We start from the raw sequence: 23,732 nt of genomic DNA on the forward strand, positions 1-23,732 counted from the left end.
GCAGTATATTCCTTTTTAAACCAAAATACACACTAACACAGCTAACAGCTGATACTGATTTCCCCTTGCTGCAGAGTTGCAGTTGAGTTACAGTACAATAGTAGAGAAGAAACTCAGCTTTATCTCAAAGATACTGAGGGAAAGATGAGACTAGGGCTAAGCAATGACCGGATGAAGGACTAATCCAACTCTTTGCTGGCTTAAGAAAGCCCTTCTCCATTTATCTTGGCTCTCTCAATGTCCAGGCAAATATCAACAAGACCATCAAACCATGTCAACACATTCAGTTAAATGAAGTAAAAGTCATGAAACAGAAAATCATCACTGGAACTTGTTAAAACAAGCTCCATGAAGCCACCTAGAAGGTCTCCACAACAAGCACTAGTTTGCAGAATGAGATCTTTGTTCATGGAGCAACAAAATACATGTGCTGAATCTAAGCAGACTCTGTTGAGTCTTCCCTCTATTTTTTTTTTCCTATAAAACAGAGAAACTTTTTGCCAACTTTCCTATCTGTAACACAAAAAATAAAGGGCAGGGGAGAGAAGAGAAATCCAAACAAATGAAGCAAATCAAAAGCTGGCAATGTTCAGAGCCCGTGGAACTGAATGAGCTGACACCCAAACCTGTGCACAGCAAAGGAGGCCACCACTGAGATGCAAGATGTGAAATACCAGCCATGGTATTTACTAAATAAAGTAAGATCCAGAAATGCAGACAGCAGATCTGCCCCTGAGAGGCAGTACGGTGAAGACCTACTTTCTTTTCTGGAAACTCTGACTCTATTTACACACAGGCCAAGTGGAAGAGACTACAGCCATCCATCTCCATTAAGGCTTTCCATGAAAACTCTGCAGCAGCAAACACTGCCTTTGACACAAACGCATGTTTTTGTGAAGTTTCACGTAAAGTCAACCATACTGTGTATTTTGTCTGTTAAAACAGATTACAGCTTATTTTCTAGAACATAAATTACAAGTAATTAACCTCTGCAATTACATGCTTAGCAGCAAATACAACATTATTAAAAATATTTAACATATGCAATGTTTAGAATATTTTTACATTGAAAATTAAATGAAAATACACTTTTAAGGTCTCTTAGGAAACAATGCTTACTGGGGAAAACTACCTGTGAAAATTTTAGAAAAAAATTACTGTGGGCTATTTAACATAGATTTTCCTTTTCCAATATATTAATAAAAGAGGAAAACATGGATAGCATATATATTTATTGGTAGGTTTAATATCTTAGATATTTCATTACTGCTCTGGGGCAAGACTTTTAAACAAAGTTACAGATTTAATTTTAAATATGGTTAAAAATTAATTTAAGAATAGCAGGAGTAGTCCTTAGGGGAAAGAAATTTCTTTTGTGTGGAAAGAGTGTTTTTTAATGTACATTTCCTTATATTTGAGACTTTTTACTTCTCTCACATTGAAAGAGACAGAAAAAATGACATTTTATGCTAAAATATTTTTGATCTTCAGTTTATGAGATCTTTTTTAAAAATAGATGAAGACATATATCAAAGGTATAGAAAGAAACCATGCCTGCAGTGGGCAAGAGCTTATTTTGAGCTAAAATTTCTAAAAGCCAGTTTCTAAAAGCCTGTTCAGAACTTTGTTCCCAGGTCAATAAGATTAGCCAAAACATTTATATGTTCAAAGAAATCTAAAAATATCAAAATAAAACTTTTTTTCTTTGGTAGGCATGAAAATGAAATATACTTTTATTGTTGTTCTTTCATAAACAAGTTGGCCAAATTCTATTTAGTTTATTCTCCTAAGCTGCATATAGAACTTCTGAAGTTCAACTTAACATGTGGCATTTCATTTTCACAAAGATTTCTGAAAATGCACACAAGCCATTTGATAATCCAAAATGCCTACTCCCAACCCTTCCCTTTCAGACTGATGTGGAAACATCAGGGGGATTATTGCTGAGTGCTCCTGAAGAAAGCAAAGACAGCACAAAGCAGCAGAAAGGAAGAGCAAAAGGATGAGCAGCCAGGCACCACCAGGGAATGAGAACATGCTCTCTATTCCGAGACAACCCAGCAACTGTACTTCAAATCCCTCCTTACAGAGCGTTTTGAAGAATCTTCCCTTCTTTCTTTTAGTTATTCTACTTATTGGGAGTTATTAAATCCAACTTTTGACAACACAGTGTTGATAATTAATCTTTTGAGGGAGTTGGTATGAGGAAGGACTCGCACTCCTTTTTCAAACTTGCTACTTGAAATGTTTGCTTTATCTATATTTCACAGTAGGAAGTAAAAAAATACTTTGTTACAAAGTTGTATGTTTTCCAGCCCTTTCTAAGATACCAGACTCAGTAATCAAACAATCTAAGGGGAAGCTTCAGTAATTTGCAGCAGGGAACAGCCCCTGCTTTCTCTCCAAATTGCTGCTCCCACATGGGATTGCTCCCACCCCAGGAACCTTCTCTGCCAGCACCCAGCCTGCACTGTGCCCACTGCCAACTCCTACTATTGGAACTCAAACATTTGTGCCTGCCTCGAAGCACTGTGTCCTGAACTCCTGGGACCATAGGAACACAATTTTTCAAAATTAAAGCACAGAATAATAAAAGCAAACATTTGGCCTGCGTTTCCACAGATGATTGCAACAATATGAATTTTACAGATTAAAGGGCCAGAGGGCAAGGGAACCAAAAATGTGTTATTGTTGTCATAGTTTAACCTCATCCAACAACTAAGTACCACAGTGCTACATGCTCCCTCTCCCTGCCTGCTCACTCTCCCTGCTCCCACCAGTGGGATGGGGAGGGGAATCAGAAAAAAAACCACCTTGTGGGTTGAGCTAAGAATAGCCTACCTAATGGAAACAAAGTAAAATATATTACTACTATTTATTGTAATTAAAAAAATAAAAGAGAAAAATAAACCCCAAGGAAAACAAGCGATGCCCCATACAGTTGCTCACCACCCACTGGCTGATATTCAAGCCTACCTCAAGCAGCAATCAGCTGCCCCCAGTCCATGTCCTGGCCACGATGTTCTAGGCTGTGGAGTAGCCCCTTGGCCAGCTGGGGTGAGCTGTCCCAGCTGTGCTCCCACATGGCTTCTGGTGCACCCCTCTCTGGCAGAGCAGAGGGAACTGCAGTGTCCTTGACTCAGGGCTAGCACTACTTAGCAACAGCCAAACCATCAGAGCGTTATCAACGGTGTTCTCCTACCAAACCCAAAACACAGCACTGTGCCAGCTGCTGAGAAGAAAATGAGCACTATCCCAGCCAAAATCAGGACACCGTTAAGACTAATTCTAAACAAATCTGGTGAATTTTTGGGAGTTTAAGAGTAGCTAGAGTATCACACAAGAAATTCAACAGAGGTTTCCCCCACAATCACAAAAGCAGAAATGCTGAGAACCAGCTGTCCAGTAAAGCAGAAATTAACTGTTTACTTTCTTTCAATAGTCTATTCTGAGAAACATTCTGCACTGTCCAAAGGAAAAAGACAGAATGCAGTCAGCTGGTGGGGACCACAAGCTCAGATATAAATAAACAGAGATAAAAGAGCTTTAATTTTACTATGAAAATCAGCAAGGAAATCCCCTAAGTTTAGGTATGTGATTTCAAAACCAAAAAGTTTTGCAAAATAATCTCCATTGGTTTTCTGGTAAATTAAGTCCCCAGAATTCAGAGCCACAGGTCACTGGCTGACTTTAGGAGTCACCAGTCCCTACCACCAGATTAGCAAAACAGAGTCATTTTTACAAATCACATCTCCTCAGAAACAGCCCAAACTAACTCATCTTCAGCAGTAGGCAGACCACACTGCAGAAGTGTCAAAGTGAAACATTTCAAGTAATAAAAAGCACTACAGAAGTTTGCAGAATAGGAACTAAAGCTTTAGAAGGCTGACATCAAGTGAATGCTTATCTAGGACCAAATTAGTAAGGCTGTTGAAGACCAGACTAATGGAAGTACAAAAGCAGCCAGTTGCATTCAAAAATTTATCCATCATGGATAGTTAAGACAGCATTTAACTGAGGTGCACAGAATGCTAGAATGGAAAAGAAAATGTCAAGACAAGGTATTATTTTCTTTCAGTATGTGAAAAGAGTAAGAAGAATCCAAAGGAAGTTAAGAAAAATAGAAGACAAAACTCACAGAAAGACCTTTATAAGTTGACAAAAAAATAGGGATCTATGGAAGAATCAAATCAAATGCGAAAGAGAGAAGAGTGTAAGGCAAGCTATTTAATAGATATATCTCCTGTGAAAAATTATGTATGATTTAGAAGTCTGAAAGTCTGAAAGTTCACAATCTCCCAAAACATTTTATTTGAAAGTTGCTTTTCAAGATAGAAGTAACATTTGTGAAAGCTCACTCTAAAACTGCTGATGCCCTAAAAAATTACAGTCATTCATAATAAGAAAAACCCTCTTTATTTTAAAAAAGTGAAGTCTACACTCTGCTTAATAGCTTTGATTCACTGAAGGCTCTTAATATTTAGCATCCTGGTGTGTGTCCTGATGACAGAGATACACCTTCATGGTTCACCTTGAGGACAATCTTCAGAGATGGCAGGAAATTCTAATAAGTTCAGAATTTTCAGAATGTAACAACAAAACAAGGTTTCATTAACACCATTATTCTAAGTGTGATAGTTAAAAACTAAAACAATAGGGAAAAGTTGTAGTAGCAAAAAGTCCAGATGCACACGGAATGAGAGTTGTGTTACAGAAACTATAATCAATTCTAGTGAGACCCCAATTTCTTTGTTAATAACATACAACAGTATTGTTATAATACTACACCTGGGATGCTTTGTTTTAACCGTGCACCTTCAAATTTACATTAGTAGACATACATTATCATATCCTGCTGTAAGTTTAGATTTGTGACAGCAGTATATAGAGAACATCATAAGCCTTTCTGCACAAGCAGCTAATTCCTGCTCTGCTTATCCTTCTGATCCCATGCTCACAAGTCCCGTGCTTCCTTCCAATGACCACAAGTACTGACAGAGGTTTATTCAACACTTAATTACGAAAAGAAATACCATGGCCGTTTAAAAAGCATATTAAAACAATAGCTTGCATAATTATTACAAGACTTAATGAGTAAAATGTAGCAAGTTTACTGACAAAGTTATTAACAACCAGTAGGAAAGACAAGAAACCAATAGCAACCCGATTTGATTTTAATTCAGGACCTCCAATCATCAAAGCACACAAGTTCATTAATAAATCCTACTAAACTCAATTAAATTCAGGCAAACAAGCTTAAATCCTTTCCTGATGCATCCTTCTGATAGCAGACTGCACAAAGGTCTCTAAGTTAGCTGGAAACTGGGACAGAAGGCAACAAGCTGTTCCATAGCTCTTACAAACAAATTAGTTCAAACAATCCTTTGTTTCAGCAAAACACTTGAACAAGTGCTTAGGTTCCACTGACTCCACTTGAAGTGAAGCTCACATTTACATGATTTATTCCATGAAGGCCAGCATGAATACTAAAGAATTATACTCACTCAGGTCTCTCATAGCCAAGGCTTTCTCGGATAGACCATGCAACCTGGTAAGGGGAGGTTTGCTCTGAATCCTCCAACTCTTCTCCACTGTCTTCAGACCAATCCAACCCTAAGGGAATTGAAAACATGGAAACTGGATGAAAAGAGCATCCACCTTATTTAAGCATTTGAGCAACCTTTGGCAGAAAAGATGCATGTATAGTATAGTTGCAAGCATAATTACATTTGATTAAATTATGCAGTATTCTCAATTATACAGGAAAAGCTACAGTAACAGCTCCATTACAGTGTGCAAATAGCATGCACTGATTTTTATCATAACTAAATTTTCCTTTTAAAATCCTCATTGGCTTCTTTATCCATAAACAGTGCAAGAAAAATCACCAACTATCTTACCTGCAGATAAATACTAGTTTTCATAACCAAGTACAAGGTAAAAGAGAAGTCTGTGTTATGAAGAACAGACTACTTGGTAAATTTTAAGACTATATGATCTAAATAGGCCAATTTAATTTCTGTTTATATTTAAGACTGTATGATCTAAATAGGCAAATTTCATTTCTGTTTATATTTAAGACTATATGATCTAAATAGGCCAATTTCATTTCTGTTTATATTCTGACCCCTTCTCTGTGCCAAAACATAGAAGAACATGAAAACTGTAAGACACAGCAGCAGGGACAGAGATAGATACACAGCTACCCAGGATGTTCCTCTGCTCAGTCTCTGTAATTGCCTGCCAAATGCACATATTAGCGTGAAGAAAGAGCTAAAGGGAGAGATACAAACACTCCAGCACTTCCCCCAAGCAGCATGTTTTCACTTAATGATGATGCAGTATGATCAACTTACAATGTGCTCCAGCAGCCTCAGTTAGTCAACCTACAAACAGCTATTTGACCAGGAAGCAGCCAGTAAGTTTTCAGGTGGAATATTTTATCTGGAACTTCATCTTTTGCTGGTTTTCCTACTTTCACTCTCACATCCAGTGAAATTCTTGCCACATTCTTGCAGCAGGTGGGATAAAATCCCATTGCTGCATTTACAAGCTAGCATTCTTTGCTTTTTCATTCTCTTGTGCGCTCCTTGAAAATTGATAGAGTTAAGGAGCATTTCATTTTTGCTAAAACTAAATTAAACAACTATATCTGAGATGATTCTGAAGTCAGATGCCTTGGAGCTGGGAAAAGCACCAGTGCTTGATCAAGCACTTTCAGAGTTAGAGACACACACACATTAGCTTGGGATACAATAATCAGGTAACCTTCATCATACAGAAACAGCACTTTAACATGAACCACAGATATCAGAAACTCAAACTTTCAGGAACTTCAGCATCCTAAAAAAAATATTTTTTAAATATATATTTGAACTAAATTCAGATACCTTAAGACATTTGATACAATGTCAGAATTATACTTTCAACTTAAATGTTGAATGTTAAATGTTTAATGTTAATGTTTAACTTAAATGTTAAATGTTTCTTTTTCTTGTTATCTCTTCCATAAAGGAATGAAAAAAATAACTTAATCATTCCATAAAGATGCCCATAATTGACAGCCACATAACAAATTGTTTAAAACCAAAGTTTAAAAACAAAATCAGAAATTGAGTTGTTTTGCTTCTCCCAGGCACTGCAGAAAGGAAGGAATAAAATCTAGTCCAGAAACAGTTGTATTGACACTGAAGACTTCAGGTATATTAATATCCAATACATGGCTCTGATGTTGGCACACATAAAACTGGCTTAATCTTTTGAAAGATTTTGTGCAGTCATCTCTAGTGCTGCTCAAATATATACAAGAAATCCTGAAATTCTCTGATCTGGCATACCTAGTCTTTAATATTAAGGTTTATAATGAATAAATAACAAATAAATTTTCCACTCTCACATAATTAATATGTAAATTCCTTTACTTTGCCAAATATAAACTGTTCTAAATGCATCCACATAGTTAGGCACCTGCCTAACTGTACATGTATAGGTCTAACTTTTTTAATTTTACTATGCCTCTTTTTAAGGAGCACGTATTCTCTTCACCAGTTGAGAATGTAGAACATTAAGCACAGAAAGGGATCTTTCTACAGTCTTTCAAAACACAGGTCACTTTCTAAACTACTGAGGTCTGTGACACTCAGAAATGCCTCTAGAGTTGCCATTCCTCTAAAGACCTGCACTATATACAGGATCATCAAAGCTGTTTCCTGAAGAACAATTTCCTTTGGAGACATGCTATGGGATGCTAATTATCTCCTGAACAAATAGTCAAACTATCCCATGAGTGCCAAAGGGCAGATCTTAACAGCAAATTAAGAAAAAGTTAATTGAAATAGCAAAAATTACAGATGTTTGCAATTAAGTAAGATATTATATAGGGAATGTCCGGGTTTATCTGAAGTCTTTGTTTTAAACATAATAAATGGTGTTTCTACTTATATCACATAAATTCACATTTCCTTTTCCCTGCTGGTATTTTACTTGTTAGAAATGTACAATCTAAAACTAAACAGAAAAGTAATTTGGGAGGATGAGGAAAATAAAAAGGACAGATAGGTGTGCTTAGGTCTATATTCACAAACAGACAAATAAGCCATAAGGCCAGTTGCCTTTTCAAAGCTTACAGAGCACTACTATCATAGCACCAATTTGGTTATATTTGCTTATATTTCACAAGCAGCTATTGATCATTTTATGTAAGGGGAAGATTGTCTCTGCATGGTATGCAGACAAGACTTCACCCTTCCAACTATCTTCTGTAACAATGCTGCTCTCCTGAAGTGGTCTTTTCCTTCTATTCTTCCATATTCTATACATAAATAGGGCCCAGTCAAGAAAAATTCGCATGTGTTCCAATTAAGTCAACTGGAATTTTGAATATGCAGAAATTGATGGGCCAAACTGCCAAATTTTTACTTATATTCATTATGGCACATGCACTTATCACACACCTAATGTTTCAACCTAACTTTGTTCACTCACGTAGGTACCGCTAGTGTCACATTTACTACTCAAGTTGAAAACCTTCTACCTGAGCTCTCTATAATCCAAACAGTATTTTCAATACCTCAGTATGATTTCTCAAATGGTTAACAGAACATTAAGAAGAATAAACAACCAATTCCATAAACCATTTGTGATGGAGACAGGCATGGCCTTCATAGACAAAAGGGCTAAAGAAAATGCCAAGGGTTACTTTGTAAGGACCGCACAGGAATTCAGGACAGGGCTAGGAAGACATTCCCCTTCAGTCTTTTGGTTTCAGGTTAAAAAATACAGCTGCAGTGCATCTATTAGCTACTCACCTAAGTGAGGAAACAGGTCAGTGTCCAGCTGCTGTTTTCGAGTGCACAGTTTCACCAGTCTCTGGAGCCGGCTCATGCAGGACGAGTGCGGAGAGAAGGCTGTGGCTTTCATGAGGACCCGGTCAGTCCTTGGCGGGTCCGTGACAGGAGCCCTGGCGGGTGGCAGGAGAGGCAGAGGTCTCTTGTTAGACAACTGCCGCGCTTGTGCTATAGTGTGTGTGGTGGGTGCCACTCCCTGCATTGGTAGGCTGGTGTTCAGAGGTTGAGGTGACTTGCAGACTATGCCCTGCGGTAGCCCTGTCGGCTTTAACGAAGCTGATGAAGGTGGCAGATGGGAGTGCTGCTGCTGCTGCAGAGGCTGCTGCTGCAAAGGTGCAGGAATGGGGCTAAAGTGCTCTTGGCGAACTTTTAAAATCTCTGTCTCTCTCTGGCGCTGCCGGTTGTGAGCCAACTTGCTCTGCAACTTTTTCTTCACCGCTGCCCCTTTCTTTAGGTCATCATCCTCCTCATTGAAAGCAAAGGGGTCTTCTAATTCTGCCTCCAGGTAGTGGAGAGGAAGCCTTGCCCCTGGAGGGGAGAGGGACATCCCATCCAGTCCATTTGGCATCTTCAAGGCCAGGGTGGGCACTGTCAGACCGAAGGCCATAGCATCCATCTGATGCCTGACCTTTACCTCCTCTATGGGATCATTCTTTTTCTTCCTCTCCTTTTTCGGTATAAAGCCAAGTACCTGCAGGTGGCTGTTGCAGTACCTTTGAAAAGTAAGAGCAGTCAGTTATTAACTAAACTTCCATAAGTAAAATCTGAAGCCACGACATCACTTAGGAGAAACTCACAGACGCATTTCAAGCAAATATAAAATGAAGCAGAAGAGGTTTTATAAGAATTTTACACAACTGCTTCTAATACAAAACATAACTGTGGTGCTCCCAAACCAGCAGGAAAAAAACTTACACAAGCGACTATTTCTAATCTTAAGATACAAGAGTCTTCATTCATTATTCATACGAAAATCACATACAGTCATTCAAAATCTTAATTCTCTAATAGGGTAAGCAGTCAAAATCCAAAGTGAACAAAACAAATGGACAGTGATACATAAAGCAACAAGAACACAAGCCATTAACTGATCAGTTCAAAAGCTCCTAAGTACATTGAAGAGTACTTCCTTTCATTTGCCAATTCTTGCAGTGGAAGTAATTAATATTTTCATAAATGCATAAATAATAATAATAATAATAATAATAATAATAATAATAATAATAATAATAATTATTATTATTATTATTATTATTATTATTATTATTATTATTATTATTGTTGTTATTATTATTATTAATTCCACTGTAGTAGGGAACAGTTTCCTATAAGGACTATCTCAGTACATATCTATCTGCTATGAAAGATCACTATTTCCACTTATTGAACAAGTAGCATAAATACTTAAATTCTGTTTTAGTAGTTTAACATGATGAATTTTAAAGCCGGAAGATTAGCTGAATATTTTTCAATAAAAATCTGTCTTAAAACAAACTCTCTGCTGCTAGAAAGCATTTACATAATGCCAGAAATAGGTATATATACAATCCAAAAGCACAGATTTTAAGTTCTTCTAATATGAAAAACTTTCAAAGTCATGCTATTAAAAAAAAGAAAGCAAAAAGGTCTTTGATACTCTGTCATGAAAATAAAAATAATTATAATTTATGGCATAGATGACATACTAAAAAGTAAGCAATTAACTTTTGATTGGAATCAATATGTGACAGAAATTTAGGAATCATGATGTGCTCCTTTTCCTGTATGCCACAGGCCAGCACTGCTTCCTCTGTAGAACCACCAACAATCAAAATTTGTTTTTGCAGAATCCCATCTAAAAGTTACATCTTATAAATGACCAAAGATACAAGAAAAAGTGATGTCTGCATCAAGGTAGTTATGGACAAGATAATGAATAGAATATCATGAAGATATTCTTTAAAATTGGATCAGTATGAATCTGAGAACAGTAAGTTTTGTTGAAAAAATAGGTTAAAATGATATTACTTCTGGTCTTCATGGAGCAAAAAAAATGGCAGAAAAGCCCAAAACAACCCCCCAAGAAGGTTTAGCACTTCAGTTTAGTCACTTTGAACTTGTTGACCCATTTCTAAAGAAACAATGCCTGAACAGCTCTAAAGGGTTCTTAAAAGGGAAAAAAGAGAAAGCAAATTCATATATGTTCTTTAATGGTTTCCATATATGTAGCTTCTTACAAGACCCACACTCCTAAGGTTTCACAAATCAGAAAAGGCTGAAAAGCACTGCTACTTATTATTGCCCAAATAATTTCTTCATTACATTATGTTGTGAGCAGTAAATAAACCTAAATGAGGCAGGCTAAAAGCCAACAACTTGTGCAGCCCTTATTAGAACACACTGGAATACTGTAAATTCATACTGAGAGATGCACTTCTAAAAATAAAATTATATAATGAGGGCTCAATAAAGCTTCCCTTAAAGTCAACAAGCATTGTTTCCATATTTAAAATTAAGTCCTTTTTAAATATGTTGTTTGAACAGCTACCACAGCATTTTTAGTATTACAGAAGAAAAACACCAATAAACAGACTAAACAAACACATGAGAATTTTTTTCCCTCTTATGCCAATAAAAAGAGTGTTCTGCTCAACACAAATGTTTCCCTTATATTGTTCAGAACTTAAATTATTGTCATCCTTTGCTTGTGCTGATGTGAGGAGGTAGAACTGCATAGTCTGTTTTCATTGCAAAAACAGTAAGAAAAGAAACAGAAAAGGTGAATAAGTCTGTGGAAAGGTAATAAGCTTGCTAAAATTATCTGAGTTTCAGGCTATTAAGGGTTTATCTTGCTCCTTTAAGTCTAACAGAATCATTTTTATATGGCAGAGAATAAAGCTTTGGCTCTTACAGTTGACATTACTGCATCACTGAGAGCCAGCTGGCTCCACTGGACACAAACCCACGGATGCCAGGCTACAACATCCAGATTCCAGTACACACTAACTTGGCTCTGTGCATTAGGCTCTGTCAACTCCCTGTCTTCCAGAATAACCAAGGCTGCTACACCTTGGACTAACAGGAGCAAGAAGAAACCAGGAAGGGCAGTTCAGTCCTCTCTGGGTAAAGAAGTTGGCACACAAGCAGTTTTGTCTAGGCATAGTTCTCATTCACACCACTTCAGCCTTGACTTGCTAGCCCTGCACACAGCCAGGGGGGTTTGCACCCACATTTCCCCATCCTGCACATTCCAGGATGGCTTTTTAGTTGGCCCTGGCCTAAAGTGGCTCTGACTTCATGTGTCTGAAGAGTCTGCATTAGTAGTTCAAGCTCCATGGAAGACAGATTACTGGGAACACAGGAATCAAGCCTGCAAATAGCACAGTGTTTTTCACACAGCTCTGAACACAAAACCCATCAGGGTCAAGCTGGCCCTACAAAAGCCAGTTCTGACAAGCCTGTCTTAGAGGCTCAGTTTGTCACTTCTAGAACCTGTCTGTGAGTTATGCTCAGCTGACAGTATCACAATAAGTATCTAATACAGGTGTTTTCCCTTTCCTCACTCAGCACCAAAGGCATTTCTGTGCAGGTAATGTCAAATTAAATCCAAAAATATGGTGGGTTGATATCCATTAAAATTATCATAACATGAAGCACACAAAATATGATGGGCTCTGAAGACTGCAGTTGGATGGTTTCCTGAATCCACTGGGAAGGCAAGGATTCAGATAGTGAGGTTTTCTACCTACAAATGCATTCTGCTTCTTAGTACACCCCAGTTTGGTATCAACTTCCATCATTTACTTAAGAGAAGACCCAAACATACTGGGAAGCTTGTATATAAACAAATAATTTAAAGACTTTCTTAAGTGAGGAGAATTAGAGACAAAATAGTGTTTAACTCAACTAAATTGTAGTAAACCTATATTTAGAAATCAAGTTGCATTTCATTATCTTTGTGTATATCTGGTTAAGGAAGAAGTAGATGTATTCAGAGAAAACAGAGATATAAAACCCATGTGTGTATCATCCCACATATATATATACTTTACAAAAAAAATAGTAAATAGAAAAATCAGACTTCAAATAAGGCAATGAAGCCACGCACTATTAGATTTAATAGATTAATAATTAACACTAATAGATTTAATTTGTAGAATTTTAATGGTTAATAAGAAATGTAATAATATAGCATCATATTAACCATCTTTGTGGCTGGTAGCATCTCATTTGTCTGGGGTCAAGTGATAATTCTTCTTAATCATCTGTGGACAGACTATGAAGCTTTTGGCATATAATGCATGCATCTTCTTGAAATACTTTTTTTTAACAATCTCTAAAAGTATAAAAGAAGATAGCTGTCAGAGCATCATACAGACTGTTTCTGATCCTGTACAGTTCTGTCTCTAAACTGTGACAAAATGACCATCTGACAGTAATTCTGTACACAGAAAATGAAAAGCTATGAGTGAAGAACTCAGACACTGCAAACATCTTTATATTGAACAGAGTGCGAAAAAGTCTTCTAAGAAACAGATACAGGTTTGCCTGCCAAAAAAATAAAGTTTAGAACAGCCACAGTCTTATCACTAGCATCCATTACATGTTATTGTCAAAATTAAACTCTGCCCTGAAAAACAGTCTTTTAAAATATTCTTTCAACTATCACATCCTCTCATTTGAAATTAAAAGTTTATTTTCTCTTTCAGACACCTGCTGTCCTCTCCAAATACTGTAACATGACACTCGACATGCAACTGAATTATTCTAATATAACATACACCAGATGTCATGACCACACTTCACTTTAACTTGAGAAAAATCAAAAAGAACAAAGTGTGAACTCAATTCAAGGTGTAAAGAAAAATCACAAATCCATGGGAACATATGAGATGTAAAAAAGTGTCATTAAGTACTATTACTTCCATTGTTTTTCAGTATGACCCCTGGTAAACAGGAACTCTCTCAGTCAGCTCTTGCATCTGAAATTACAGCATGCCATTTGTGCTAACTATTTCTACCATCATTTCTGTGAGCTTATTTCCAAAGAGCCTCAATTGTACAGTAGCAACGAAACACTCACTGACTGTCAAATTACAGCTTAAAGTTATTCATCTTGTGCCATTCGAGCATTTGCCCTACAGCTTTTGACAAACATTCATGTTTTTTTCTCACTTCATCAGTCTCCTCAACTGAAATGGCAGGTGAAGTGCAAGTTAATTTAGAGCACAGTCCAAGTGTTGTTTCAGACAAGAGAGGGAGCTGTGGGCTGAGAAGGAAGTTATATGTAGGGCACAGTGGGAACACCACTAATAATGCAAAAGGTTAGTGAATGGCAGCTAATAATGTGAAAGGTCAGTGAATAGTGGCTTGATTTTTTTGGCATATTTTATTTGCATTTTAGGTTTAAAAAAGCATTTCTATGAGAACAAGCCTCAGATAGTTAACACACACATTAATTAAACACTGCCTTACTGGCAAAACCTGCAATGACAGCTCTGAAAAATGAAGTTGTATATAGATGGCAGACAAGATTAGACAAATTCTGCTATTTCAGCCTGAGCAGCACAAATGAGACTGGTGTTCAGGAAGTCTTAAAGAGCAAGGAAGAATGCCCTTGTGGCTACAGTATGGGCTGCAAGTTGGGAAATCTGCTTTTAATTCCCAGTTCTCAACAAGTTCAAGGATTATATTTTGCAAGGAATTTAATACCTGGGCACTCTGGGCATCTTCATTTGGGCAGGGAGGAGGAGAGAAATAAGGGAAGCAAAGAAGAAAAGGAGTATGTGGCACTTTCCCAGCTGGCTCATCTCTTATCAAGTAATATTTATTTTTTTCCAGTAAAACAACACTACAGATCAGTACCAAAACACCAACACTGAATTGTAATTCTGGATTTGTCCCTACATGTCACTGCCCCCTGTGTCCATAATATAAGTATTTTCAACTATTTATCCTGAAAAAGCAGATGGAAGTGTGCTTTTGGCACTGCTGGCTAAACAAGCAGGCCTTTCTAAGAGCATGTACTGTGAGTGACAAAGCAAATTAGTTGGAACAGCTGATACTGTGTAGCAGGTTTGATCCTCAGTTTACAGCAAATTTGTGAAAAGGAGTGAACTCTCGCACAAACTCCCTTGGGATTAAGTTACTGCCCTCTCGCTAAGTACTTCACTCCCACAGGAAAAAAAAAAAAAGTTTACAGGTCTTAAAAACAAAATTCTCAAAGGAACATCCTGGAATACAATTCACTCAGACCAGTTCCTCCCTCATCCTGAAACCAGCAACTTAAATAAAACGTCCCAGCCGCTTCCCACTTTGCAGAGAGGAATCCACAACTCACCTACGGTCCTCAGACTTGGGGATGGGGTTGGTGCAGCGCTGGCTGTTGTACTTGGCCACATATTCACATTGCTTGAAGGGGGCGGTCTTGTCCTCCAGAACGTGTCTGATACAGAAGGCGTAGCCGTTAAGTCGCCTCTGCTTGCACAGTTTGGGGCTATATGAGCACAAGGGCTTATTGTCAACCTCAGAGAAGTGTATGTGTTTGCCTTCATACATCACGTGACTCTATTCCTTGTGAACATCAGCTGAAAGAACCAAAATATTGAGACAAATCACATAAGGGAAGAAAAACTGCATTCAGTTCCAGGTTGTGTGTTTCATTTTGGCTGGAAAGAAGGATCCAAAACACTACCTGATTTTAAATCTTCTGTACCATGTCAATGTTAAGAGAGAGCCCCAAGGACACCACTATCTTGGAATGATGATGAACCAAGATGAAGCAGATTGTCTAAGGAAAATATCAAAAGGGTGACTGTCAGTCAAAATAAAATAGATATTACTACAGTAAGTAAACAGGCACACGTAGTCACCAAGCCTGTGGTTCAGCTAGCATCCAATAAAACAATAGGACAATAGTTTTCAATCAGTAGTCACAGATCTTTGGAAAACATTAAAGAAATTTCTGGGGGAAAGAAAATTCTACTGCCACCACACTTACATCACTTTAGCAGAACATCACTCATCTACCAGAAAGTGATTAGAAGCTACAAGTTGAAAAAGGTTAAGTGTCAGATTAGATCATTTGCTTTCATAAATCAAGCTGAAAGATGATTAACTCATTTGATTCAGAGGGTTTACTTCAAGGTATCTTTGTTTACAAAGCCACCAGACTGTCTTTGTGCTGCAAAATTATTTTGCCAGTCAGTGCAACAAAGCTTTTTTTTAAAGAAGAGCTTTTTTACCACATCTGATGACCAGTCTTTCAGATTTTGCAGCTGCTTACAATTTCTGCAAGCATCCATATGCAGTCCTTCCTGAGGTCACCACAGTTCTTCAGAGTTTATCCTACCTCACTGTACTTATTTTAGGGAAATGCAGGCATTAATACCATTCAGTACTCCCAAGAATGCCAGAAGGGCTGAAACGTCAATTCAGCAAGAGTCTTGGTTCCTACAGTGGTTCCTACAGTTCCTAAACCAGGTTCCTACAGTGCAAATCCATGCAGCCATAAGGTACTTTTTCAGTTCTCAACATTATGGAGATCTTTGGCAATCATCTTTCAAAAAAACAAACAAACAAAACCCCCAAACATCCCAAAGCAGTTTCAAAAAAAGTAACAGTACATACATTCTGCAGCTACTATGATATACTAAGCTTAACATGCAACAAGTAGCTTTTATTCAGAAAGGTCCTCCTGAAGCACTGGAATGAACTCTTTTGAACACTGTGTAAGCATTCAGCACTCAGTTCTGTTTCATATGTGTTATACACCAAGGAAAGGAATATTAATAGAGGTGATATTCAGGAAATATGTAATAAATTAGAGGCATGTGACAAATGTACAGATTACCACCTCAATGAAATTACTTGTTCCCAAGGCCCAAAAAGGCAAGAGCAGAATTGCAAGAAGGAAACCTGCACAGACTTTGCAGGAAGGATGTACTTTCCTCCTGTAATGTACTTTCCTCCTGTAATGTACTTTCCTCCACTTTCTGCTGTAAAAAAGTACCATGAGAAAATGACAAAGCACTATGGCACTGGGGGATCTAGAAAAACAATTCTAAAGTCACTAGCGCAAAACAAAACACCCTATCCCACAGAGTAAACAACACAAATCTGGCCTTCATTAGCATATATCTAGCTGTAAATGCAGAAAGACAGAAGAGTACTAAAAGATTTAAAAACACACTTAAAATTCTTGGAATAGCTTGGTACATACACACATACAGCATACAGAGCAAACACATGGAGACAGGTGCTACAGAATGTTACTGCAAGTGACCTGAACAATCACTTGACAATAAGGTAACTGTGTATTTCCTCTTGATACACATTTTCCCTTTTCGTGCACACAGGGAAGCAGCCACCCCCAGGGGCAGTGCCCTCACGCTTTGCTTACACCAGATAGCCACAACATACGTACAGACACCTAGTCCAGTTTCAATATATATAAATGAAAGTATATACATATACTTGAAACCAACTAATCACTGGAGTATGACTTTCCACAACACGTCAGTCTTAAGAACAAGAAAGTTCACTGTTGACTGTGCCCTTCAAAAAGACAGAATGGGAAAAGGAAACAATCTCTTTAGCATGTTAGGGACCAAATATTCTTTTCAGTCACCTTGGCTCAGGCAGATACTGACATACCCTTCAGTATTATTCAGCAACAACATGAAGGCAAAACATAAATCCTATGGGAACACGACCCATACACGAGTTGTTGTCAGCGTCTGTATTCCATAATTTTGAGAGATGGACTCCTCTATTACTATGGCAGCAAAAGTAATCAAATGAGTCTTAACTACTTGCATCTCACACACACAACAGGCTGACAGAAAGCCTTTTGCTGGAGAGTCTGCTTCTCTCAGTTTATCAAAGCTTGGATTAGGTGGCATACTGGACTGGACATAAAACTTGAAAGACCAAGTGTATCTTCCAGCTGCGGTGACCCACAAGTTGTGCTCTATTTTCTTTTGGTACATTTATCACCGTCTTTTAAACTACTACTATCAAGCTTTGCAGAGTTTCTGATGGATCACTAACTTTCTCCTCTTTTGTACAACCCAGCTGTATTTCTTTTCTGAAGGTTAGCAAGTAACAGACCAAAGAAAGAGTTTCTTAGGATGGTTCCAAAGTAAACAGTGAGAAATGCATACCTTGTGTGCCTCCGTTAAGCTTTTGTAAAGAAACTGCTCCACAGCTCCCAGCCACTATAATCCTAGATTTATTCTTGTGGCCACAGTCTTATTTTTGGATTTAACTCATAATTAAGTCTTATTTTTGCATTTAACTTGACTGTGTCAAGGCAGGCCTAGTATTTCACTTCTCACTTGTCTGAGAGATACAGGGCACAAGGACAATGCCATATGAAACATTCACACAAAAATACTGACAATAATCCTCAGGGAAACCAACGAGCATAAACGTGAGTTCTTGGGTCTATATATACACTAGGAGAAGCTCATGCAAATATAACCATGTTAAAAATCCTGACAGTAATCAATTACTGCAACTACAGTGCAAGGAACAAGAAAGCAAATAAAGATGGTAGCCAACCAACATTATATTAAAAAAAAACAACACAGTAATTTTCTCAAACTTGAAATTATATCTTTATTGGTAGATTCTTAAACAAACTCCCCAAAACACATGTGGATACATTGCCAGGATCAAAAACTGAAGCTGGACTTAATCTAAAAGGAGCTTTTTTTTTTTTACTTCATGGCATACCATATAAGAGAATGTGTGTGTGTATAAATATATATAACAAAATAACAAAGACACTTAAATATCTTCATTCTGATTTCATCCGATACAGTGTTTTATTTTTAACAATTTACAGGAGTTCTTATCAGAACTTTTTGTTGCTACGCAAAAAGTAGCAAAAGCATAGAATAGGCACATGTCGCTTAACTGAAGAGAACTGAAACTACACTTAGCTAAATAGTGGGTGGGGGAGAAATTATTTTTGTCCCACAGGATTCAGTAAGAGATGACGGAAACATGGACTTCCCCTGGAAAAAGCAAATGCTTAAGCAGCTGTACTTCACTATAAAAATATCAGAATGCAAAACTTTCTGGAAGCTGTTTTTATTTTGCATTTATATTCTACATTGAAGATGTAGGAAGGTTGAACAGAAAAAAAAATTATGCCTGCATATGCTCAAAATAGCTTTAGCCACAACCTATGAATGAGAAACCCGAAGCTGCTTCTTGAGGAACCTAGATTTCCTTAAACAACTGATTCTAAATAAAAGATTTTGAGCTAGCAAGAAACAACAGGGCAAAGAACAGAAGGGAATCTAAAAATGCGTGACCTTGCCAAATGATGTAATACATGACTGAGGTGTAAAAAATCATGGTAAAGGAATAAGGTAAATATAGACCAGCCATACTAGATCACAAAATATTGCAGCTAGGGGTACCCGATGAAGTTAGCAAGAGATTGACTCAAAACATATCAAAGAAGTAGGGGACAATGGGGACATAAGTGATGCACTCGCTAGCATGACCAATTTAACAAATATAGGTGGTGGAGGAGTAAGAGAAGAAAGCACAAAAAAAGTGTCTGGGCTTTTAAAACACCAAGTAGCATCACTTATTCCTACTGCCTGAGACAGAACATTAGGTTGGATCCAAGCTAATCTGACCCAGCAGGGTATTTTCACATTCTTACGAGGTTATCACTAATATTTGTAACTTCATAACACATTCACTTCTCCCCTTGTCGCATTTTTTATTCCTGAGCAGCTGACTGGAAGAAAATCTCCTCCCTCTGGCTAAAGTCCTATCTAGACATGTGAAGAAGAGTAACAAACTTAGCACTCCATCAGGGCTTTATAGCAAGGACAGAGCAAAGTCACACTCTAAGACATCAGCACTTAAGAGCAGAGCTACTTGTCCTGCTGAGTGTAGCCACTGGTAGTCCATAAGACAAGTGAAGGTGGTTTGCACAGTGACTGCAAAAAGAGAAATGAAAGATTTCAATACACACAGGAGCACACCTGTCCAACTGCCAATACCTATCACCCTCTGGAAGAAGCCAGCTTTCAACTTGCTTTTAGTACTGGCTTTTCAGTAAAGGCATAACCAGCTCCCTTGCAGTGCACATCAGCTCCAAAGACAACACAGTTGTAGCTCTGCGCTCCACACCGCTCTTCCAAAAGAATTAAACAGTCCTTCAGAGAGGCTGGAAAACAGTGCAGCAGCAAACTTTGGGGGACGATCTTCATTATAACCATACCCAAGGAGCAGCATTATGCCATACAAAAATCTGGTACCCGACACTGTGAGTAGTCTACAGGGAAGGTAATGGCTTCCTCACCAATAGAAAGCCCAAAGCACTAGAGCCTCAAAACCCAGATTGGTAATTTTGCGCAAATGCTGTGCTGAAAATATTAGAGTATTTTAAATCATGTGGGTTGATACATTCTTAAACATATGCTCAGAACTTGACATTCAATGTACGTAAGACCCTTTTAGGCAATGGAATCCCCAAATGGATTGTAAATTGCAAGGCAATTATATGCTGGTGGTTAAAAGATGTATAATTAAGAGGACTGAGCTCAGAGCTTCGCACACTGCATCCAAACAAAATCCACAACAACTACAGAAGTCTTTTACTGTGTTGTTTGCATTTGCTAATGCTAGCCTAAATTTCATGTTAAATTACTTGGTGTGTTCATGACATCTCACAGACAAGGTACAATCATCTCCGTAGGTTCCCAAAACCATCAGCTTGGGGCCAGAAATACAACACGGATCTACAAGAATCTCAGCCTCTCCACAAGCAAGAATAACATAAATAGTAGTTTTGTCATTTCCTCTTGACCAAGAAAGAACAAGTACCTGTCACTGTCAGATCCATTTCCTGAAATTGAGCACACAGAGTGCAAGACGTTTGGAAACATAGAATTTCATCCACTCCAAGATGAACAGGAGCCATAAAGTTCATGACAAGTGCATGCTACAAAATAGCTTTAATTGCAAAAACAAATGCATTAAAGCTATTTTATAGCAAAACTTTTCAATCAATGTTAGTAAAAAGTATACTTCTAAGTATGAATGTCAAATACTCATTTTCTCTATCTTGTACCAACTAATACCTCTCTTTGAAATGTTTGTTCCATCAAGAGAAGCTGCACCACATCTAATTGTGATCAACATCAACATCACAAAGTTGTAACTTCTGTCCCTATGCTGTGATCTATCCGTAGGTTTGGCTTAGTTCTAGTCTTTTAACAGCTCAATTCTCTACTACACTCAGCCACCAAATCATGAATGCTGTAATTGTGGAAACAAGAGTCTTTTTGTCAGTAAAAGCATTCAAAGTGAGACAGAGGACACTGGGATGCCACCAAAGTCAGCTACAAGAGTTCCTGTACAGAACACTTTTATTAACTACAGTCCTTTCTCAGGAAGGCCTCTGAAGTGCAGGTACTGCAACACACATGCAAGTACCCTGACAGATCAAGGCATTCAACATATTAAGACCTTGCAAGATATTTTTAGTTACCACCTGGAATCACATTTTGGACTACTTTTTTTCATATGTTAAGATCTAACTAGGAAGAAAGAAGCAATATTGTCCTCATTCTGCCTTTCCAAAAAGCTTATTACTTCAGTTCTGGCAAAAGGCAGTTTACATTGCATAAGGATATCCAATATACTAACAGAAAAGCAGAAGAATGTTTTAGGCAACACTGGTAAAACAGATTATGCTTTAGAATATAATAAAATAAATACAGAATTAAACTTAAGCATTATTCCTAATAATAGGAACAGCTAGAAAATTTACAGACTTGTAACTGGTTACAATCAAGAGCAGAAAACGTAACTATGAGGAGGAAAAAAAGAAGTTTTTGCTCACAAACTGAACAGGTTCTTTTTGTTTTCCTATACAAAATGAACTTAAGCAGGAATTTCAATTTCAGCTGATTCACTCATCTGTACCTCATAGTATCTTAGAAAAAACCTGACAAAGCCCAAACCCTAAAAACAACAAGCATTTAAGACTACAAATTTTAGAAACTTTGGATGATTTCTAAAGAAAAAAGAACTTACATAGGAAAATTTGTAACTACTGCCAAGAGTACATTCTTAGAGATTTCAAAAAAGTCATTTCCTAAACATGGCTATTCCTGACCTAAAGTTCAAGATGGGCAGTGTATCTCGAAAGTCTTTTGAACAAGGATTTCTCTATCTGAGCAGAAGGTCTCCAGGCCCCACTCCTGCTATCACATCTTCAGAGGGAGGTTGTCACGCACAGTTATTTCAATGTAATTATAAACAGGCCTGGGTTTTGCCAGGATGAGCAGGGCTGCAAAGAGGTGGCTTTCAGATACAGAAACAAATGGACCCTTTATGGCATTGCAACATGGCAGAAATGTACTTTAAAAACATTATCTCAAAATACCAAAAGCAATATCCTGAGATAAAGTAGAAATTAAACATACCACATCACACCTTGCATCTGGACTTGGGGAAAAAAAAGTAAGTCAAAGTATTTTATTTATTTAAATAACACACAGCCCGCCTTTCCAGATGAGGTTAAACAAAATACCTTTGTCTTATTTTTAGTCCCAATACTACAAAGACAAATAAACTTATTTTCTCATAATACAGTATAATTCTTGCTTCAGTAGGAATACTCAATAAAAACCAACAGAGCTCCTCACAGAGGAGCCTTTCAGCAGGTATAAGCTATTGGAGTTTCAGTGTGGTCTTAAAATAAATTTGTACCTCCCGATGATTTACCATACCATGAGAACATGGTACACACAGTTCTGTAGGACCAGGTCCTACACACAAATTCAATCACTCATCACAAAAATACTGAACATTAAAATAACCTCCAGTACATAAATTTTGCATTGCTTTCTGTAAACAATTTAGCTTTACAATTAATATAACTTGTGTGATCTTTGAATATATTACAAACAGCTCATGTGAAAGGCTGAATGTCACCAGTTTGTAAGAGACAGCTTCATACAAAACACGAGCAGTCTAGTTGGGCCATCAGCAGTGGTACCTGGGGGTGTGGCCTGAGCACAAACACTGCCACTACAGGTGAGCCCCCAGGGGAGGGCACCTGTCTACAGGGGAACAGTGCATTGCCCTCATTTTGTCAATTTTATTTTTAAGTCCCCCAACCCTCAAAAACTGAAAGGCCATAAAATAAACCTACATTGCACATTGTTGAGTAACAAAGTTAGAGCTAACTCTATGTATTTTAATCAGATGGTATAATATAAGGCTTTAAGGTGAGTGTCATTGTCACTACCAAAATTCATTTGAGGTTACTTGTACAAAGCCATAAAAGACATATTAAGGAACATTTGACTGAAACGTGCCACTTCCCGCATTAGAAACCGGAGCTATTTCACCTGTGCGGGGTGAAGTGCGATGGTGGGTCTTCCAGTGCACTCACTTCACAACTACCAGACGTTCTTTTCCCTGAAAAAAAGGATCCCTTCATTTTCAGATCTGGGGGGCAGCAGCACCTCGCACAGACGCGCAGCCCAGCGGGACCCCAGCCCACAGGGACAGTTTGGGAGCCGACAGGGACACGACAGGGGGCCCGACACAGCCCTTGCGGTGTAGGGGCTCCCGAGGCGATCCCTCCCCTGGCTGAGGTGCCAGTGGGCTGCGGCTCCTGTCCCGCTAGCGGGTCCTGGCACAGCGGGATGGCCGAGGGACCCCAGCCCGGCCCCGGCGGGGCTCAGGCAGCCGCCGGCCCCGGCATGTGCCCGGCACGGAAGGTGCAGCCAGGGCAGCCCCTCGGCCCCTGCCCCTCGTTCCCCGCTCCGGGGGCCAGCCCGGCGCCCCACGTGCTGGCAGCTTCGGGGGCGGGGGGGACCCTCCGAGGGCTTCCCCGCACCCCCAAAACCACCCCCCGCT

The 23,732-nt window shown here is 38.3% G+C and overlaps 1 protein-coding gene across 6 annotated transcripts in view; it reads right to left on the bottom strand.

Moving 5' to 3' along the window:
* Window positions 1-23,732, bottom strand: part of INO80D (INO80 complex subunit D) — a 36,807-nt gene that overhangs the window by 11,824 nt on the left and 1,251 nt on the right. For 4 of the 6 annotated variants that reach the window (XM_021538874.3, XM_021538875.2, XM_021538876.3 and 1 more), the window contains exons 2-6: window positions 23,219-23,288; window positions 15,520-15,615; window positions 15,166-15,412; window positions 8,808-9,559; window positions 5,505-5,613 (exon numbers count right to left, since the gene is read on the bottom strand). In XM_021538874.3, coding sequence (XP_021394549.1) covers window positions 5,505-5,613; window positions 8,808-9,559; window positions 15,166-15,383 — 1,079 coding nt within the window. In that variant the 5' untranslated portion in view covers window positions 15,384-15,412; window positions 15,520-15,615; window positions 23,219-23,288. The remainder of the gene's footprint in view (window positions 1-5,504; window positions 5,614-8,807; window positions 9,560-15,165; window positions 15,413-15,519; window positions 15,616-23,218; window positions 23,289-23,732) is intronic. The other 2 variants (XM_077785114.1, XM_021538878.3) reach the window with 2 other exon arrangements.

This window comes from Lonchura striata, chromosome 8 (genome assembly GCF_046129695.1).
Source record: "Lonchura striata isolate bLonStr1 chromosome 8, bLonStr1.mat, whole genome shotgun sequence".
In the NCBI taxonomy this organism is placed as follows: domain Eukaryota; kingdom Metazoa; phylum Chordata; class Aves; order Passeriformes; family Estrildidae; genus Lonchura; species Lonchura striata.